The sequence below is a fragment of the Protomyctophum bolini genome (genome assembly GCF_963924005.1).
Source record: "Protomyctophum bolini genome assembly, chromosome: 14".
Lineage (NCBI taxonomy): Eukaryota > Metazoa > Chordata > Actinopteri > Myctophiformes > Myctophidae > Protomyctophum > Protomyctophum bolini.
In genome coordinates this window covers 1,567,339-1,589,633 of record NC_137875.1, presented here as the reverse complement: position 1 = coordinate 1,589,633, position 22,295 = coordinate 1,567,339, and the positions used below count along the sequence as shown (strand labels likewise).

General features: G+C 43.7%; 1 protein-coding gene across 3 annotated transcripts; it reads right to left on the bottom strand.

Moving 5' to 3' along the window:
• Nucleotides 1–14: 14 nt before the first annotated feature.
• On the bottom strand, nt 15–20,958 carry LOC308327771 (selection and upkeep of intraepithelial T-cells protein 7-like). 3 transcript variants are annotated; one of them, XM_080781312.1, is made up of 8 exons: nt 20,848–20,958; nt 9,747–10,088; nt 6,860–7,132; nt 5,863–5,964; nt 5,646–5,717; nt 4,957–5,007; nt 3,669–3,740; nt 15–1,250 (listed from the first exon to the last, which is right to left on the bottom strand). In XM_080781312.1, the coding sequence occupies exons 1-8, from the start codon at nt 20,936–20,938 to the stop codon at nt 1,237–1,239; spliced, it is 1,017 nt and encodes a 338-aa protein (XP_080637438.1). In that variant the 5' UTR covers nt 20,939–20,958; the 3' UTR covers nt 15–1,236. The 3 variants fall into 3 exon arrangements, with proteins under 3 accessions (XP_080637438.1, XP_080637439.1, XP_080637440.1); XM_080781313.1 differs by having other exon boundaries at nt 5,863–5,892; XM_080781314.1 differs by lacking the exons at nt 15–1,250; nt 3,669–3,740; nt 4,957–5,007; nt 5,646–5,717; nt 5,863–5,964 and adding an exon at nt 6,212–6,298.
• Nucleotides 20,959–22,295: the final 1,337 nt, after the last annotated feature.

Here is a 22,295-nt window from a genome sequence, read left to right as displayed (position 1 = left end):
TTTATTTTGTCATCATTTCCAACTGTAGCAGCAGAAAAAAACGAAATGACGTTTCTCCTATAGTTAAAAGACAGCACAGGCTCGTACAATAATACATGATCAGTGCAAGACAATACTAAGTATAAATAAATAAGTCCTAAAAACTACAGGGATCCATAAAAAGATTAATAGAATAAAAAAACATTTAAAACCATTTAAAAAAAGCAGAACATGGATCACAGTTCATGTCCTATCTGCCAGGGAGGCTAGAGTTCAGGAGCCTGATTGCCTGGGGAAAGAAGCTGCTCCGCATTCTTTCTGTCCTGGCACTGATGCTCCTGTACCGTTTCCCAGAGGGCAAAAGGGAGATCAGGCTGTGAGAGGGGTGGGTGGACCGTTACCCAGAGGGCATGAGGGAGATCAGGCTGTGAGAGGGGTGCGTGGCATCCTTGGTGATACCAGTTGCTCTCTTGATGCACCTTTGCTGGTATATGTCCGCCAGGGAGGGCAGCGAGGTACCAATGACTTTACTGGCTGTTCTCACCGTCCTGTCCAGCTTTTTCCTCTCCTCGGCCGTGCTGCTTCCATACCAGGAGGTAAAACAATAGGTGAGAATGCTCTCAATAGTGCCTCTATAAAACATGGTCAGGGCTGGGACAGGCAGGTCGACTCTCTTCAGCTGACGGAGTGGGTAGAGACGCTGCTGGGCCTTTTTAATGATGGCAGTGGTGTTGCTGCTCGGGGCCAAGTTGTCCGTCAGCAGCACTCCCAGAAAAGTGGTGCTTTTTACCCTCTCTACGGCTGAGCCGTCGATGGTCATAGGATGGTGTTGTGGCCTGGTTCTCGTCCTAAAGTCCACAACCATTTCCTTGGTCTTTTTGTTGTTGAGGGAAAGATTGTGCGCCTTGCACCAAGCTGCCAACTGTTCGACCTCCTCTCTGTAGGCAGCTTCATCCCCCTTCGTTATGAGGCCGACCACGGTGGTGTCATCAGCAAACTTTATGATGTGGTTGCTTCTGAACCTGGCCTTGCAGTCGTGTGTAAGTAGAGTGAACAACAGGGGACTCAGTACGCATCCCTTAGGAGATCCTGTGTTCACTTCAATGGCTTTGGATGTTATTTTGCCTATTTTTACTGTTTGCCTCCGCTGTGTCAGGAAATCCAGGATCCAATTACAGGTAACATTGTCCACCTTCAACACCCTCAGCTTCTCCACCAGCTGCTGTGGTATGATGGTGTTGAAGGCAGAGCTGAAATCTAGGAAAAGGATCCTGGCAGAGAAGGTAGAGAATAGAACACATTATCGTACCTTTCAGAGCCGTGGTCTCGTTAACTTAAGGTAGAGAATAGAACACATTATCGTACCTTTCAGAGCCGTGGTCTCGTTAACTTAAGGTAGAGAATAGAACACATTATCGTACCTTTCAGAGCCGTGGTCTCGTTAACTTAAGGTAGAGAATAGAACACATTATCGTACCTTTCAGAGCCGTGGTCTCGTTAACTTAAGGTAGAGAATAGAACACATTATCGTACCTTTCAGAGCCGTGGTCTCGTTAACTTAAGGTAGAGAATAGAACACATTATCGTACCTTTCAGAGCCGTGGTCTCGTTAACTTAAGGTAGAGAATAGAACACATTATCGTACCTTTCAGAGCCGTGGTCTCGTTAACTTAAGGTAGAGAATAGAACACATTATCGTACCTTTCAGAGCCGTGGTCTCGTTAACTTAAGGTAGAGAATAGAACACATTATCGTACCTTTCAGAGCCGTGGTCTCGTTAACTTAAGGTAGAGAATAGAACACATTATCGTACCTTTCAGAGCCGTGGTCTCGTTAACTTAAGGTAGAGAATAGAACACATTATCGTACCTTTCAGAGCCGTGGTCTCGTTAACTTAAGGTAGAGAATAGAACACATTATCGTACCTTTCAGAGCCGTGGTCTCGTTAACTTAAGGTAGAGAATAGAACACATTATCGTACCTTTCAGAGCCGTGGTCTCGTTAACTTAAGGCAGAGAATAGAACACATTATCGTACCTTTCAGAGCCGTGGTCTCGTTAACTTAAGGTAGAGAATAGAACACATTATCGTACCTTTCAGAGCCGTGGTCTCGTTAACTTAAGGCAGAGAATAGAACACATTATCGTACCTTTCAGACCGTGGTCTCGTTAACTTAAGGTAGAGAATAGAACACATTATCGTACCTTTCAGAGCCGTGGTCTCGTTAACTTAAGGCAGAGAATAGAACACATTATCGTACCTTTCAGAGCCGTGGTCTCGTTAACTTAAGGTAGAGAATAGAACACATTATCGTACCTTTCAGGGCCGTGGTCTCGTTAACTTAAGGTAGAGAATAGAACACATTATCGTACCTTTCAGAGCCGTGGTCTCGTTAACTTAAGGTAGAGAATAGAACACATTATCGTACCTTTCAGAGCCGTGGTCTCGTTAACTTAAGGCAGAGAATAGAACACATTATCGTACCTTTCAGAGCCGTGGTCTCGTTAACTTAAGGTAGAGAATAGAACACATTATCGTACCTTTCAGAGCCGTGGTCTCGTTAACTTAACCCTTTTAGGCCTAAGGCCGATTCTAAAAACGCCTCTAAATCCTGACCTAAGGTTTCTGAAAAACTTCAAATATTTATATAGCAGCATCAAAAAATTTACATTTTTGAATACTGTACATACTGTACAGAACCCAAATATGGGTGCCCGGCCTGAGGGGGTAAGATACCAATAGGGGTTCCCGCCCAGAATGGGTTAAGGTAGAGAATAGAACACATTATCGTACCTTTCAGAGCCGTGGTCTCGTTAACTTAAGGTAGAGAATAGAACACATTATCGTACCTTTCAGAGCCGTGGTCTCGTTAACTTAAGGCAGAGAATAGAACACATTATCGTACCTTTCAGAGCCGTGGTCTCGTTAACTTAAGGTAGAGAATAGAACACATTATCGTACCTTTCAGAGCCGTGGTCTCGTTAACTTAAGGCAGAGAATAGAACACATTATCGTACCTTTCAGAGGCGTGGTCTCGTTAACTTAAGGTAGAGAATAGAACACATTATCGTACCTTTCAGAGCCGTGGTCTCGTTAACTTAAGGCAGAGAATAGAACACATTATCGTACCTTTCAGAGCCGTGGTCTCGTTAACTTAAGGCACAGAATATAACACATTATCGTACCTTTCAGAGCCGTGGTCTCGTTAACTTAAGGCAGAGAATAGAACACATTATCGTACCTTTCAGAGCCGTGGTCTCGTTAACTTAAGGCAGAGAATAGAACACATTATCGTACCTTTCAGAGCCGTGGTCTCGTTAACTTAAGGCAGAGAATAGAACACATTATCGTACCTTTCAGAGCCGTGGTCTCGTTAACTTAAGGTAGAGAATAGAACACATTATCGTACCTTTCAGAGCCGTGGTCTCGTTAACTTAAGGCAGAGAATAGAACACATTATCGTACCTTTCAGAGCCGTGGTCTCGTTAACTTAAGGCAGAGAATAGAACACATTATCGTACCTTTCAGAGCCGTGGTCTCGTTAACTTAAGGTAGAGAATAGAACACATTATCGTACCTTTCAGAGGCGTGGTCTCGTTAACTTAAGGCAGAGAATAGAACACATTATCGTACCTTTCAGAGCCGTGGTCTCGTTAACTTAAGGTAGAGAATAGAACACATTATCGTACCTTTCAGAGGCGTGGTCTCGTTACCCATCGTTACGTCATCTGCCTCGGCATCGTATACCACGCGGTCGTTCTCTGAAGAGCATGAAGCAAAGACGACAAATTCAAACGCTGAACAGACTTGTTTATTTGCATCTCTTTATTTATTTTCCATCTTTTGTAAACAAAAATGGAGGGATGCAGATGAAATATGAGTATATATATATATATATATATATATATATATTAATAGAGACGGCACCCGATTTCTCCTCCTCCTAAGATCAAATCCCTAAGTATTAACATTCAATGGATGAAACCCTGTAGCAATTAAGACCTAAGGCCTGTATTCTATTCGGTAATCCTCAAACCTTAATTGTTTTAACGTATTAAAACAAAGTTGTAATACCGCGAACCCTGCATCAGAAAATGTTGTGTGCCAAGGACCCCCAGAAGAGAACATTAATTTGTGTTAGAAGATTCAAGACTTTTCTAAAATAGAAGATGTACACAAACTTGTTTGCAAGCGTGGCACAAAGTGACACTGTTCTTAACCCATTCTGACCTGAGATCAGATTCTAAAAAATGTCTTCTACATCCTGACAGTTTTCTGAAGAAGCTATGTTTCTATGTCAGTGGTTCTTAGATTTTTCAAAAATAGGTAAGGTAAGGTAAGGTAAGGTAAGGTAAGGGCTAGTTGGTAAAAAGGATGAAAAAAGGCTGAGTTACACCTTTTGCTCATAGCGGCGCACACCTGACAAAATACCATTGATATTAAATATTGATGATAGTTGAATTGAATCGTTTAGAATCGAAGGTACATTATGAAGTTGGCCCCTTGGGTGTTTTAATATTTTTACCAGCTGCAAGCTGGTCAATATTAGCTTGCCATAGTTCCGACCGGGTAGTACACGCTGGAGATCATTTTCTGCCACTGGTTGCCAAGCCTGCATATTTCCAGCCTAACGTGGATTCATTCACAGTTGCTTGCCTGGTTTGGTTTTCGGAGGCTGCTTAGCTTATTTCTGTCACGACAGTTGCCACCACTGGCAACAACCCATAACATCCCATCGTCGGCGCGGCATGGCTAGTCGAGCAGTTCCGATTGGCTGCCTCGTCTCCAGCCATGTTGCCTCAGAATTCTTTAGGGTCACTAATTTAAGCATAACAGCGGAGCGCAGCTAAAAAGTCAGCAGCAGACCCACTGATAATAATAATGCAGCTGGTAATTCATTGATTTAATCAATTTGGGCTTGTTTTTAATATGGCTCCCCTTGAAAAGAGTTTGGACAGCCCTGGTCTAGAGTCTTACCTGAGTGTGAGCCGAGGCCAGACGATACAGGTCTCTCTTCCAATGTTCCCTCTGTAAATACAGACCACGTTGCATTAGGAGGACAACAGTATTATCAATGTTCCCTCTGTAAATACAGACCACGTTGCATTAGGAGGACAACAGTATTATCAATGTTCCCTCTGTAAATACAGACCACGTTGCATTAGGAGGACAACAGTATTATCTCTGTTTATATTTCACAATCTGTTCTGCACACTCTATCTGCACCACTCTGTCTGCATCACTCTGTCCTGCATCACTCTGTCCTGCATCACTCTGTCCTGCATCACTCTGTCCTGCATCACTCTGTCTGCATCACTCTGTCCTGCATCACTCTGTCTGCATCACTCTGTCTGCATCACTCTGTCTGCATCACTCTGTCCTGCATCACTCTGTCTGCATCACTCTGTCCTGCATCACTCTGTCTGCATCACTCTGTCTGCATCACTCTGTCTGCATCACTCTGTCTGCATCACTCTGTCTGCATCACTCTGTCCTGCATCACTCTGTCTGCATCACTCTGTCCTGCATCACTCTGTCCTGCATCACTCTGTCCTGCATCACTCTGTCTGCATCACTCCGGTGCAAATTGCCCTAATTATTTTTTTGAATTAGAGCAATTTATTAGAGCAAGGGGTTCTCAAGAACGACGCAGGAGCGCAAAGTACCAACGAACTGGCCAGATGTATGGAGAACCGGGATGACTGGAAACGACGATGGAGGGCTCGTCTGAGGACGACCTAGAGAGAGAGAGAGAGAAGGGGTTCTCAACGTGTTTTGGCCGGGGCAACAGTCCTCAACAGTCCTCGTTTTCATACGTCGATGTCATATATTCAGCACAATACGGTAGATTTAAAATGAAAAAAACATCCGTGCCAGACTCACCAGCGTGCGTCCTCCTCCGCCACTCCGCCACTAAGATAAAGATAATATGAATGAACACTGTAATCAAAACCATAGCGATCACTGATCCAGTTGATGCTCCCTCTGAAACACATAGATATGACACTGTAATATTAATAATAATACATTTTATTTATAATGCACTTTACATTCCTCAGAATCTCAAAGTGCTACCTACAGTAGACAAAAATATAAAACTAAGCAAAGTGGTCTCTCTCTCTCTCTCTAAACAACATGAGGGTCAGGGAATAGAATCAGTGGGTTTGGGGGAAAGCCTCATTAAAAGGTAGGTCTTTAGTCCTCTCTGGAAGCAGTCCATTGGCTGTGGCGCTCTCAGCTGTGCGGGGAGAGCATTCCACAGTTCAGGGGCAGCTGTGCAGAAGGCCCTGTCTGTCGCCCCATGGTGCGCAGGTTGGCCCTGAACGACAGTTTTCTGTATCAAGTGGTGATCACACTTTTTCACGTCAAGACAAAAATAGCAGACCAACAGTGCCGCGCTACGAGCTTGTAGATCTGCTATTTTTCAATAGCTAAAGTGTGACCTTTCTGTGTGGAGTTTGCATGTTCTCCCCGTGCCCGCTAGGGTAGGTACCCTCACAAAAAACATGCAGTAATCCTGGTCACTAAACTGCCTCCCCCTGGCCAGCCGGGGCGCCTGATGGAGGGGAAAGGAACTGGTTGGAATAACGTGTTCCTTCCACGCGCTACGTACAACCAGGGAAACTCCCCCCTGTCAGGTGTAAAGGAGCAACTTGGACACTCAGGCATGAAGGAAGCATGAGTTCAAGTCCGTTGCTCTCCCCATGTCCCCCATATATGGGGACTAGGTTGGTGGAGGGTGTGTAGACCCCAGGATCACATTAGATAATTTACACAGGGGTGAAAAATGGGTTACAAAATCGTGGGATAAAAAATATATTTAGAACTAGACGTGTGACATAATGCGGTTACAAAGTGACGTAATAAACGCTGGCTGTACCCGAGATGAGAACGATGTGGAAGGAGACGTCAACGGAGTGGTTGAAGTCAGGCAGGCGAACTCTACAGGTCACCAGACCGGGCCAGGTCACCGTCACCGTGCTCGGGACCTCGTAGCACTGTCGGGAGGTTCCGTCGGGCACCGAGAGTCCAGGGGGATCCATGACGGCTCCGTCACTGTCCAGCCAAGACATCTCAGGTTTTGGAAACCAGCAGCCGGAAGCACACGTCAACGTCGAGCCATTCGAAGAGACCACCGGCCGAGACCCCAACCCTACAAGAAAGAAGACACATGGTTATGGAAGAGACCACCGGCCGAGACCCCAACCCTACAAGAAAGAAGACACATGGTTATGGAAGAGACCACCGGCCGAGACCCCAACCCTACAAGAAAGAAGACACATGGTTATGGAAGAGACCACCGGCCGAGACCCCAACCCTACAAGAAAGAAGACACATGGTTATGGAAGAGACCACCGGCCGAGACCCCAACCCTACAAGAAAGAAGACACATGGTTATGGAAGAGACCACCGGCCGAGACCCCAACCCTACAAGAAAGAAGACACATGGTTATGGAAGAGACCACCGGCCGAGACCCCAACCCTACAAGAAAGAAGACACATGGTTATGGAAGAGACCACCGGCCGAGACCCCAACCCTACAAGAAAGAAGACACATGGTTATGGAAGAGACCACCGGCCGAGACCCCAACCCTACAAGAAAGAAGACACATGCTTATGGAAGAGACCACCGGCCGAGACCCCAACCCTACAAGAAAGAAGACACATGGTTATGGTCTGTGTTGGGCATCGTTGCTTTATAAAGAAACGTCGTTAGGTTACTGGATTACTGCCCATAAAAGGAATCCCTTACCGTTACAGATTACCTTCTGAGAAAAGAATCCCTTACCGTTACAGATTACCTTTTGAGAAAAGAATCCCTTACCGTTACAGATTACCTTCTGAGAAAAGAATCCCTTACCGTTACAGATTACCTTCTGAGAAAATAATCCCTTACCGTTACAGATTACCTTCTGAGAAAAGAATCCCTTACCGTTACAGATTACCTTCTGAGAAAAGAATCCCTTACCGTTACAGATTACCTTCTGAGAAAAGTAACAAGTTAAGATTATTTTACGTTATTTTCCGTTACCCGACAATTAAAACCCATTTTTTTAATGCTTGCGCAAGTGGGTTACATTGTATTAGGGCTACTGCCTACCCGTCATTGGGCCGCATTATCACGGCCCGGTTAAAAACGAGAATGATACACACCATGAACTGACCATAGACAATATCCCCTTTACAGCTCTCTCTTTATTAACAAATATATAAGTCGCCACAATCGCCAGCCTGTACACGTAGGACTGGACAGAAAGAGAGTGCAGAGAGTACAGACAATATGCACACGTAGGACTGGACAGAAAGAGAGTGCAGAGAGTACAGACAATATGCCATACTAACTAAGCAATGTCTGACCGAAACGTCAACCCGATAAAGAGCAACATTTTGCCAGTGTCAAGGTCAAGGTAAACTTTATTGTCCACAAGGGAAATTTGTCTTGGGCTTTCACCCCAGCTATACAGCCACACATAAAACATCAAAGACAACAAAAATACATCACAGAGGAAGACACAACATTACACAATTGCACACATGATGTGGATAATCTAGCCTCACGTAGTTATACCGCTGTTTCAGAGCCTCGTTCAGCATCTTAGTTGATGCTGATATACAAATGATTTTTTAAATCTGATGTACTTCCATACTTTGGTTCTTTGTATCTTCTCCCAGAGGGCAGAAGTACAAACTCGCCATTTAAAACATGGGTAACATCACTGACAATTTTTTGAGCCTGTTTTAATGTAGCCTGCTCATAAATAGACGAAATAGAAGAGAGGGGAGTCGTCTTACTCCTATGATCTTCCCTGCGTGATGTGCGGGACCTTCTCTTTGTTTTTCAAAGATACCCTTTCCTTTTTAATAGTCACAAATGTCCAATGTACTTAAGTTATTTGCGTACTCATTTATGTTAAATTATTATACATCATAAGTGTTCTTTTGCGTTTGTGATATTTCAAAACCCAGAATGTAGGATTGGATGTCGTTCCCATGGATGAGAAATCCTAGTTATATTTCTTTAGTAACACGACCAACACTGGTTCATTACGAACGTTAACCCATTTAGACCTGAGGACGATTCTACAAATGCCTTCTTTCTAAATCATGACAGTTTCTTTTAAATACCATACGTCTCTATGTCGTTCTCAAACTATTTCATGTCAAGGAGCTCCAGAATCATCTGTATTTGGCCACAGAGCCCAATCTCAAAATATACCCCCCCCCCCCCCCCACAGAAGCAAAGATTTGAGTTAAAAACGTTCGCTCTGACAGAATATATTAAAAGATATCCACCACATTTTTTACTTTTTTCCAAAAAATAGACATTTCAAAAAGTATTTATTTAAAGACATTTTAAGCCTCGTACAAAGCCAACTCTAGTTGTAAGAAATCATGACAACATTGTTCTTGTTTTTCTTCTTTGTAATTAGTTTTTCGGTCCAACATATTGTGTTTGTTGTCATGATTTGTCACGACTCGAGTTGGCTTCGTACGACGCTTAAAAGGTCTTTAAATAAATACTGTTTGAAATGTCTATGGGGAAAGAAATGCATTTTCTGGCCCTGGCGTCGTCATGAAAGGGGGCGGGACTGGGCCTATATGGCGTCGTCATGAAAGGGGGGGCGGGACTGGGCCTGACGTCGTCATGAAAGGGGGCGGGACTGGCCCTGACGTCGTCATGAAAGGGGGGGCGGGACTGCGATGCTCTATAACGTAATGCTTGAAACACCGAAAAAAGGATCAGAAAGAATAGGTTAAAATCTTACCAACATGGAGCTGGATCTCAGTGCTGAAGGGCAGGGAGGGAACAGAACAGAGGTAGGTCCCCTGGTCCAAGAGCTCCACCCGGGACAGCCTCAGGGAGATGTTGCCGTGGGCCAGCTCCTCGGCAAACAGGGACACCCTGTGTACGTATCTGGGGTTCACCTCGCCGCGGATGTAGCGTCCGTCCTGGCGGAGGTACACGTACTGGGGGTCCAGGTCGGTCCTGTTGGGGCCGTTCCACTGGAACGAGCCTTTCTTCTCCATGTCCACCGGTGGCTCGATGAAACACGGAAGGATCGCATCGCCTCCCACTATGGCCCACACGGCCACCTGGTGCTGCTCACCTGGAAACGTAAAACCAAATCAAAATGACTTATTTTAGGGTAGGTACCCTCACATGTTCTCCCCGTGTCCCCTAGGGTAGGTACCCTCACATGTTCTCCCCGTGTCCCCTAGGGTAGGTACCCTCACATGTTCTCCCCGTGTCCCCTAGGGTAGGTACCCTCACATGTTCTCCCCGTGTCCCCTAGGGTAGGTACCCTCACATGTTCTCCACGTGTCCCCTAGGGTAGGTACCCTCACATGTTCTCCCCGTGTCCCCTAGGGTAGGTACCCTCACATGTTCTCCTCGTGTCCCCTAGGGCAGTGGTTCCCAAAGTGGGGTCCGGGGACCCCCAGGGGTACCTGAGGGAGTTCCAGGGGGGACCCATCTATTTTGTTCATGTTCATAAAGTGCTAAAGTGTTTAAAGCAGTGGTTCCCAAACTTTTTCATGTCAAGGACCCCCAAATTGACACTACTTAGTGTGGACCCCCATTTGAAAAGATATGCCAGGGACCCCCATAAGAGAAGACGTCTACATTTAGACGTCTACATTTAGACGTATACATTTAGACAGTGTCGAGTGCCTCCCCAGTGTCCCCCCGAGTGCCTCCCCAATGCCTCCCCAGTGTGCCCCCCGAGTGCCTTCCCAGTGCCTCCCCAGTGTGCCCCTGAGTGCCTCCCCAGTGTGCCCCTGAGTGCCTCCCCAGTGTCTCCCAGTGCCTCCTCAGTGCCTGCCCAGTGTCCCCCAGTGTCCCCCCAGTGTCTCCAATAGCAATACAAGAGCAATAATACAAATGAATCTTAATGTATTAATCTTATTAATTAATTAATCAAATTAATTAATGAATTAATCAAAATTGCGGCCTGTGCCCAGCACCATGCCAAAGCTTTTTCCTGCAGGAAACACTGCTTGTGGTTGTAAATATATTGTTATCCGTGTTGCGAGGATGAGGGGGTACCTGGAAAAATATCTACCCCTCTGCAGACTTCCCAAAACAAACTGGTCAGGCTATTTTCACTCGACAGAACGTGAATGAGTGACTTAACCCTATGTTTCCTCAAGCTTATACCCAACTCCAACCACAACCCCAACCCTAAAACTGAGGGGAGATACTGTAGGGCTGAGGGGTTGACACTAAGGTCTCAGAGTCACTTGTCCATCTGGCAAGTACAGATCATGTTCTACTTGCCCAAAGGTCATGCCTACTTGCCCGAAAAGTAAATTGTCAATTACAATTTTAATCACCACTCAATTTAATACTTATTTCCCGTTTTTTTTCCTTTCTGGGGCTGTGCGATAAAAAATAAATACCTCGATTATTCCAAACACCTACATGTATAGCTATGAACATATCGCTATGAGTGTAGCAACAGTGAAAACAGACTAAACAGTGCTCTTATTTTACATTCCACAGAGCAGAAGACTGTTCAGGTATTTAGACAGATATCTTGTGTTGCGTTTATAGACGGTTGCATTCCCCTCTCAAAATAGCTGATCTACAAGCTAGCAATTTCTTGTCCAAAAGCGCCCTCTTATGGGTTTTTTATCCCCTGCCCCTTTAACACTCTCTGACCTGAGATCAGATTCATACGAGGTTTCCACGGGACACACACTGGTCTGATTAACCCATTCTGACCTGAGATCAGATTCTAAAAATGTCAGTCGTTCTTCGAATTTTTCAAAAATAGCAGACCTACAAGCTCGTAGCGCGCCACTCGGTGGCGCGCTATGAGCTTGTAGATCTGCTATTTTTCAATAGCTAAAGCATAACATGATGCTAACACCAAAATGGGTGCCCGGTCAGAATGGGTTAACACTCTCTGCACGTCCCTCTTTATTAGTATGAATGAATGAATGAATAGTTTATTATTTCGATATTTCAGAGGGAGACATTACACAAAACACTTGACTTTTTCTTTTTAGGTGATGGAAAAGGCATAGGCAGAAGCTTAAAGCTTATTAGTGCCTATCCTTATCTCAATGTATTCCAAAATACTATTGAAGATATGCATAACAATCAAAATATGAACAAAACAAACAGGTTTTGGTTAGGTTGTAGCGGCTCTCTCTAGTCACCAGAGCCATATGTATCTGCTAGCTATCTGTAGCCTGCTGGGAACAAGAACTAGGTTTCTACGGCTCCTTCCCCCTCGGCCCCTCCCTCCTTCCTAACCTCCTAGCCTTCTGGGAACAAGAACTAGGTTCCTACGGCTCCTTCCCCCTCGGCCCCTCCCTCCTTCCTAACCTCCTAGCCTTCTGGGAACAAGAACTAGGTTCCTACGGCTCCTTCCCCCTCGGCCCCTCCCTCCTTCCTAAGCTCCTAGCCTTCTGGGAACAACAACTATAGGTTTCTACGGCTCCTTCCCCCTCGGCCCCTCCCTCCTTCCTAACCTCCTAGCCTTCTGGGAACAACAACTATAGGTTTCTACTGCTCCTTCCCCCTCGGCCCCTCCCTCCTTCCTAACCTCCTAGCCTTCTGGGAACAAGAACTAGGTTCCTACGGCTCCTTCCCCCTCGGCCCCTCCCTCCTTCCTAACCTCCTAGCCTTCTGGGAACAAGAACTAGGTTCCTACGGCTCCTTCCCCCTCGGCCCCTCCCTCCTTCCTAAGCTCCTCGCCTGCGGCCCTATTTCAGCAACAACAACAACTATAGGTTTCTCTACGACTCCTGAGAGGGCCCTAAAAGGTCTGCGGATCAGGGTCTTCTAATAATTCCTAAAAGCACCAAAAGGAAAACAAAAAGGTGACAGAGCCTTTCAGGTTGTAACAGGTCCCACACTGTGGAATGCGCTCCCACGGGTGTTGAGATCCGCAGCCTCGGTTGACTTTCTTTTTTTTCTTTTTTTTTAACTCAAAAACGTTGCTATTTGCACAAGCTTTTCCTAATGTAACAAAATGTAACATGTTTTTCTTTATTAGGAGAAATACCTTGAGATGAACCATCTCGTTTTCAAGGGAGTCCGCAATTCACAAAGTACACTACTTAGACACTTTCTTTTTACAAACAATTCAACCAGACAATCTTGCAATGGGTCTGGTCCACAAGATTCGATACACCACCAAGATACCCATGTACCTGTCTAAATACTTCCTTAATGTAAACGAAGTCCACACCCACAACACCAGAGGGAGTGCAACAAACCATGTACAACCCAGATTCGGCACAAACAGGGGACTAAATTATTTTCGCTCCTATGCCACCAAAATGTGGAACGCCCTACCAACAGTCATTAAGACATGTGAATCCCTTGACTCCTTCAAAACCGCTCTCAAAGGCACTTACGGATGGCTGCAATTCTGGCCTCTGTAAAATCTGAAAACCCCCCACCCCCACCGCCCCCTTTCCCCTCACTGTATAATATGTATCTTTTCCCTTTTTGCTTCCTATATGATGAATTCCTGTTCTGTTTTTTAACTACATAGAAGTGTCTATTTGTATGTCTCTAAATGTTTTGATGAATTGAACAATGTGGACCCTGTTGTAAACAAGTGTAATGCTTAATTGGGTCGTCCACTCACAGTTAACAGTCTTTGTATTGAGTTTGTGTTTGAAATGTACTGTAATTCTACAAACTGTTAATAAATATTTCAATCAATCAATCAAAACAAAACAAGACAAAACAATACAATTCCTAGATAAACAAGAAACGAACAACAGCAAAACAAAAACTGCAACAAAACAACTTCTCTGTGAGAAGTGCTATATAAATAAGATGTACTTTAATACTTATGCCCCTCCCTCCTCCCCAATAGACGCGTGTAGTACGGTGTGTATGAATGAAAGTTCGGGACCAGACAGTGTTATTAAGTTAACTTATGAGTTATGACACAACTTAACACTAGCATGACTGAAGTACAATGCAGCGTATGTGCTTAAATTCATATATTTAGAAAAATTCAACAAATTCCGAGATAATGGAATGGTGATGGATGATTGTAGGAGCCAAAATATACATTTTGTTTGTTGTTTATTCTATTTGTTTATTTTTTCCCATGCTTGGGTTTTCGATGTGCCACAGCCCTTACTTGATTGATGAGCTCCTGCTGTGTGTCTGCTAATCATGTTACTTATGTCAGCTGTGTGTCTGGGCAGTGGCATTCAGTGAGAGAATGGGGGTGAGCTCTAGGCTCAATATTTTCTGTTGACCGTTTAGTAGTTTAATCGTTTATAAGTATACCTACGTTTTCATTTATCAACATTATCAGTACATTCTTTTGGACCTTGTTTATTTGTCAATAAATCAACTTAACTATAACAAGAACTTTTCTGGATTTGATTGAAACGCGTCACACAGTTCCTGCCGACAGCTCAGCCTCATAGCAATACTTCTATTTGAATTGATGGGAAGAAGTAGTCGCTACAACATTGTCAACAGAAATTAAGATCTGGAAGGAAACATTGGAACATGGAGAACATCGCAGCAACAGTTGAACTTTGAGTGGCGCCGCCGCGCCTCAGTATCTCGGATTGGAGCGAGATGAACCGCCGCAGCGGTGAAAATGTTTGAACACGCAGCAGCGCATCACAGCCATTAGCGGTGAGATACAATTGTATTAGCACGCCAATTCCTTCTGTGTATTTGGTTGAATTGAACACAGTTGGAAGAAGTGCTGCCGCTGGTCCATTGGGGACTATTGATCGTTGGCTGGTGTTGTGTGCGCGCTGCGCTGCATTGACGCAATTGACTGGGGTTACGGCTGCTCGTTTCACTGGGGTTGCTTGCCGTGAATTCTTTCTGGTATATTGGATGGAAATGTCAAAATGAGTGACACAAACGTTACAAGTACAGACACAAACGAAATGGATCTGGAGGCTCAAATGGAGGAGGAGGAGTCACGGAGGAGGACGGTCAAGCTCACGGCAAAAGCGCTGTCAAATAAAATTGAAAAGTATCAGAAAGACCGTAAATCTTATGTGAAACAAATGCAAGAGCTCACAAAGGAAATAAAAGGGCTTATGAAAAATGCTGTGAAACAAACGCAAGAGCTCACAACAGAAATAAGAGGGCTTATGAAAAATGATGCAAATGTAAGGGATGTGCAAAGCACAATGGAGAAACTGAATGAAATGTATGAAAATGCAAAAGCAGCACATGATTCAGTCATTGTCTTGATTCCACAGGAGGAGGTGGAAAATCAAAATTTGTGGTTTTCACGTGTCATAAAGCACCATTCAGATTTCAGGGATGATGTAAAACTGTGGTTTGATATGATTGAAATGCCAATTAACGAAATGCCAATTCATGAAATGATTATTGTGAATGAATCAATTCCTGCACAATCAGTAACTGAAGTTGAGCCAGTTACTGAATCTGTTCATGTGGAAATTAATGTTGGACTTGCACAACATATTGAAATACCTGTTGGACAGGAGGTGGAACTGGAAACTGTGGAAATGACTGATGGGCAGCAGGACAAATTGCTACCCACTAATGCTCAAAGGCACACACAATCACAACATGTAACTCAGTCACAACAGGCAACAGAGTCAGCTGACTTACAGGAAACAATCCAACCTGGCGACAGTGTGTCAAACATAACCAAGAAAACAAGGGGTTCTAAAGCTTCAAGTACAGAATCCGCACGTTTGAAAGCTGAGGCAGATATGGCTGGTCTCATTGTTCATCAAAAAAATATCCAGGATAGACATGCCCTAGAGGAGCAAATGGAGCACCTGCGAAGACAAAAGGAAAAACTGGAGCTGGAAACGGACATGGCTGCTAATGCGGCAAGAATGAAGGTTCTAGGCTCAAAGCGATCTGGTGTTACTATTCAATCTTATGTGACAGATGGAATGATGTCTTATTTTGAGAAGGCAAAGCAGGCCGCTGTTTACACAACACATTTACAACCCACTCAAGGTCAAGTTCATGTGCCCTCACAACCCACTGTCGGCAGGCAGGCACCAGCACCTATAACAACAGGTGGCGCTGTGGCTCCGCTACACCCACTGAAGGCTGTACGATCTCGCACAACAGCAGCACCCGTGGAAAGCCAAATGGGCACCAGAGGTACAGTTGAACAGGACAATAATATATATTCTGTCATGGAGAAGCAAAATGAACTCACAGCTTTACTCATTCAACATCAATGTCTGTCATCTATGCCGAAAAAGGAGATTCACGTTTTTGATGGTGACCCACTTCAATATCACACATTCATAAAATCCTTTGAACACAGCATTGAAACCAAAAACCCAAATCCGACAGATTGTCTCTACTATCTGGAACAATACACCCAGGGACAGCCCAGGGATCTTGTGAGGAGTTGTCTACATATGGTGTCAGACAGAGGTTACAGAAAGGCAAAATCTCTACTAAAAGAGCACTTCGGCAATGAGCATAAGATCTCTACAGCCTATGTAGAGAAGGCTCTTTCATGGCTGTCAATCAAAGCCGATGACACTAAAGCTCTGCAAGCGTATACTCTCTTCCTACGAGGATGTTCTAATGCAATGGAGGACGTAGACTACATGCACGAGCTGGATATGCCATCTAATTTGTTGACCATTATAAAGAAGCTGCCTTACCGTTTAAGAGATAAATGGCGATCTGTGGTATGTGATTTTCAGGAGAACCACGGCAGAAGGGCAAGATTCAAAGACATTGTCATTTTTCTCGAGAAACAAGTCAGGATTATAACCGATCCCATTTTTGGCGATATCAAAGACACTCCAGAAAGCAAAGACACAAGAAGGTCCAGGTCACAACCTCTTCACAAAACAAAAGGAAGTAATTTTGCAACCACAGTGACAGCTGCAAAAGAGAAGGAAAAGGAAGGTCGTTTTGTGACGAAGAGATGTTTATTCTGCCAGGGTGAACATGCTCTAGAACTGTGCCCAGAGCTTGAGAAGAGGGCACATAATGAGAAATTCACATTTCTAAAAGAAAACGGAATTTGTTTTGGATGTTTGTGTAAAGGACATGTCAGTGCTACATGTAGAAAGAGACTCAATTGCAGCATTTGCGGCTTAAGGCACCCCAAAATGCTGCATATCTACCAAAGAACAAAGGAATGGAACAAAGACCCAGTTGAAATGAAGGAGACTAAAGAAAAAGCCATAGCTTCCGTGCTGACAGGTGGTCTAACTGGGGCCGGTGAAGATAAATGCAAACTTGCAATCGTGCCGGTTCAGGTAAAGGCCAGGAAGGGGAACACGACAGTACATACATATGCATTCCTCGACCCAGGTAGCACGGCATCGTTTTGCACAGAGAGGCTCATGGCTAAACTAAACCTTCATGGAAGGAAATCCAACATATTGTTGAGAACTATGGGACAAAAGAAGGTTATTGAAACACAAATCGTTTCAGGCCTAGAAGTGGCTGGACTGAACAGCAATGAATTTTGTATTCTTCCAGGCATGTACACACAGAGGACTATGCCTGTGAACAAAAGAAACATACCACAGCAAAATGACATCGATCAGTGGCCTCATTTGAGGAATATTCACCTACCTGAACTTGACTCTGAGGTGGAGCTGCTGATTGGCTCAGATGTTCCCAAGGCACTGGAACCTATTGATGTCATCCGGAGTGTGGGAGATGGACCGTACGCTGTAAAAACCATGCTTGGTTGGACAGTTAATGGGCCATTAGATGGAAAGACTGACTATGCGCAAGACCAGTCAGTTATAAGTGCCAACCGGATATCAGTTGTGAAACTTGATCAACTATGGGAACAACAATTCAAGATAGACTTTCCAGAGTGCAGCAGAGACGACCAAGAACACTCAAGAGAAGACCAGCAGTTCTTGAATTCAGTCTCAGCCTCTGCTAAGCTTGTCAATGGGCATTATTGCATTGCATTGCCTTTAAAGCAAAAGGAGATATTCATGCCTGACAACAGAAGTGTGGCTGAACAACGCACACTGAACTTGAAGAAAAGGTTCAAGAAAGATTCTTCTTTTCATTCTGAATACACCAAGTTCATGTCTGATATGATATCTAAAGGTTACGCTGAGAAGGTACCAGACAACGTCTTGGGACGCAGTGATGGCGGAAAATGGTATCTACCACACCATGGGGTTCTACATCCACAAAAGAAAAACCCTAGAATGGAGTTGACTGCTGCTACCATGGCAAGCAAAATGGACACACTAATGAGAAAAGAGCTGCAGATGGAACTGGCAGACTCTGTATTCTGGACCGACAGCACATCTGTGCTCAAGTACATCAACAACAAGACTGCAAGATTTCGAACTTTTGTGGCAAATAGAGTTGCTGCAATCGTCAAAGTCTCACATGCACACCAGTGGAGATATGTTAACTCTGTTAACAACCCAGCAGACATGGCTTCGAGAGGCTTGACAGTTAAATCCTTTCTGAAGAAAACCACATGGGTGTCCGGTCCTCAGTTTCTTCTTCATCCCCAGGAAGAGTGGCCTCAGAATCCTGACAGGTTGGAAATCTCAGCCAAGGACACTGAAGTAAGGAGCATGACTGTAAATGCTGCTCAGATAACATCTGAAGAATTGGATGCAACAACATGCTTCATTCATCACTTCTCATCCTGGGCTCGTTTGAAGAAGGCTGCAGCATGGATGCTCAGATTTAAAGGACTGCTTCTCAGCCGTATCAGAAAAAGAAAACAAGCCACTGAGCTGCACAAAGATGACATCCCACAAAGAGAACTGCGATCTGCACAGAAGGAGACAAGAAAACATGAAAACCAGAAATGGCAAGGTCTCACTATTGAAGAACTGGCTACTGCTGAGATGACCTTAATCCGCTTCTGCCAGAAGAAGAGATTTGCAGATGAAATCTCAAATCTGAAAAAAGGAATGAATGTTAAGAGGTCAAGTCACATTCATAAACTCAATCCCGTTTTGGATAACGAAGTGTTAAGAGTTGGAGGGAGACTTGACAGAGCAGCAATGCCAGAAGAAATGAAACATCCTGTCATACTGGCCAAAGAGCTTCATATCTCAAATCTGATTCTTAGACATATTCACAAACAGGTGGGACATGGTGGTCGCAACCACATGTTATCCAGACTACGCCAGAAATATTGGATTCCTGGTGCCACTGTTGCAATCAGGAGAATCATGTCAAAATGTGTTGTTTGCCGCCGCATCAATGCTACTCCAGGACAACAGCAGATGGCAGACCTGCCTATTGACAGAATCTCTCCTGATGAACCTCCATTCACATATGTGGGAGTCGATTATTTTGGACCCTTTGGAGTGAAACGTGGAAGGAGTATTGTGAAACGCTATGGTGTCATATTTACATGTTTGGCTGTAAGAGCGATTCATATTGAAGTGGCATCATCACTTGAGACAGACTCTTTCATAAATGCACTTCGTCGTTTTACAGCAAGACGAGGTCAAGTGAAAGAATTAAGAAGTGACAATGGGACTAATTTTGTGGGAGCACAGCGTGAGTTGAAGGAGGCGATTCAAGGCTGGAATCAAGCCCAGATTCACAATGTGATGCTCCAAAAAGGAATCAATTGGATCTTCAATCCCCCCGCTGGCTCACACCATGGAGGTGTGTGGGAAAGACTGATCAGATCAGTGAGAAAAGTGCTCAATTCTACACTTAATGTGCAAAATCTTGATGAGGAAAGTCTGCACACCATTCTGTGTGAAGTTGAAGCTATCCTCAACAGCCGACCGATCACCAAGGCTTCTACAGATCTAAATGACCTTGAAGCACTTACCCCGAACCACCTTTTGCTTCTGAAGACTGCACCTTCCATGCCACCAGGACAGTTTCAGAAGAATGACATATATGCTCGCCGCAGGTGGAGGCAAGTTCAATATATGTCAGATTTATTTTGGAAAAGATGGGTCAAAGAATATCTTCCACAGTTACAGGAGAGACAAAAATGGTCTAACATCAGACGCAACTTTGCACCAGGGGACCTCGTGATCATAGTGGATGACACAGCGCCTCGAAACTCCTGGCTAACTGGAAAGATTGTAGAGACCATTCTGGACAGAAGAGGACTCGTACGCCAAGTTCGAATAAAGACCAAGACTGGCTTTTTGAACAGACCCATCACCAAAATCTGCCTGCTACAGGAGGCGGAAGAAAATTGACTTTGGATTCACCTTTTCCCCTTTGCCGCTGACTTTTGCCCCTTTTTTGCCCCTTGCACACTACACTACACTGATTCACTACACTCACTATGAACTATACACACATCTTGAAGAAAGGAGAAAGAAGACTTCGATTTGATTGCCATTCATGATTGTGTAATTATTATTTGTTATTTAATAATTAGGGGCCGGTATTGTAGGAGCCAAAATATACATTTTGTTTGTTGTTTATTCTATTTGTTTATTTTTTCCCATGCTTGGGTTTTCGATGTGCCACAGCCCTTACTTGATTGATGAGCTCCTGCTGTGTGTCTGCTAATCATGTTACTTATGTCAGCTGTGTGTCTGGGCAGTGGCATTCAGTGAGAGAATGGGGGTGAGCTCTAGGCTCAATATTTTCTGTTGACCGTTTAGTAGTTTAATCGTTTATAAGTATACCTACGTTTTCATTTATCAACATTATCAGTACATTCTTTTGGACCTTGTTTATTTGTCAATAAATCAACTTAACTATAACAAGAACTTTTCTGGATTTGATTGAAACGCGTCACACAGTTCCTGCCGACAGCTCAGCCTCATAGCAATACTTCTATTTGAATTGATGGGAAGAAGTAGTCGCTACAACAATGATGGTGGTCATGGAAGGGGAACATTCTGAAAGCTTCATGGGCTCAAAGAAAACTTTTTTTTTTTTTAAACGGCGCCACTGTCTGTATAAATGACCTTTAACGTTACCTTTAATAGTACAGCTGCTCCATATCGCTATCAGGAAAACCAAGTTGAAACAAATCCGCGTCCGTGATTGTAGAGAAACACTGTCCGCCATTGGAGAAATGAACCGGAACCGACTGGATCCTCACACAGTTACTTGAGCGTTGCCAGATACAGTGACAGAAATAAACAAACCGTAGTTTCATGAAAACAAACCCAAAAGAAGTGACTATGCTAGTTGGCCACATGAGCAACTACACTTTAGAAACGGACCCAAATAAACAACTACACTTTAGAAACGGACCCAAATAAACAACTACACTTTAGAAACGGACCCAAATAAACAACTACACTTTAGAAACAAGACCAAATAAACAACTACACTTTAGAAACGGACCCAAATAAACAACTACACTTTAGAAACGGACCCATGAACAGCTACACTTTAGAAACGGACCCAAATAAACAACTACACTTTAGAAACGGACCCAAATAAACAACTACACTTTAGAAACGGACCCAAATAAACAACTACACTTTAGAAACGGACACAAATAAACAACTACACTTTAGAAACGGACCCAAATAAACAACTACACTTTAGAAACAAGCCTAAATAAGCAACTACACATTAGAAACAAGACCAAATAAACTACACTTTAGAAACGGACCCAAATAAACAACTACACTTTAGAAACGGACCCAAATAAACAACTACACTTTAGAAACAAGCCTAAATAAGCAACTACACATTAGAAACAAGACCAAATAAACTACACTTTAGAAACAGGCCCAATCAACTACACTTTAGAAACAAGCCCAATCAACTACACTTTAGAAACAAGCCCAAATAAACAACTACACTTTAGAAACAAGCCTAAATAAGAAACTACACATTAGAAACAAGACCAAATAAACTACACTTTAGAAACAGGCCCAAATAATCAACTACACTTTAGAAACAAGCCCAAATAAACAACTACACTTTAGAAACAAGACCAAATAAACAACTACACTTTAGAAACAAGACCAAATAAACAACTACACTTTAGAAACAAGACCAAATTAACAACTACACTTTAGAAACAAGACCAAATAAACAACTACACTTTAGAAACAAGACCAAATAAACAACTACACTTTAGAAACAAGCCCAAATAAACAACTACACTTTAGAAACAAGCCTAAATAAACTACACTTTAGAAACAAGCCCAAATATCAAAGCAACTACACTTAAACAAGCCCATGAAAACAGCAACTACCAATATTTACAAGCAACTTTGGATAAAAACCAGGCCAAAGTCGCTTATAATAAGCAGACATGGCAACACTGTCATTATAGCCAGCCTAACTTTCACACTGTTCCAGCGAGGAGGAGAATGGATGAGATGACGTCATGCGATGCAATCTGAGAACCCATTGGCAAAACAGCGCCCTCTTTTGGAATGTTTAAGCATGTATATTATAATGT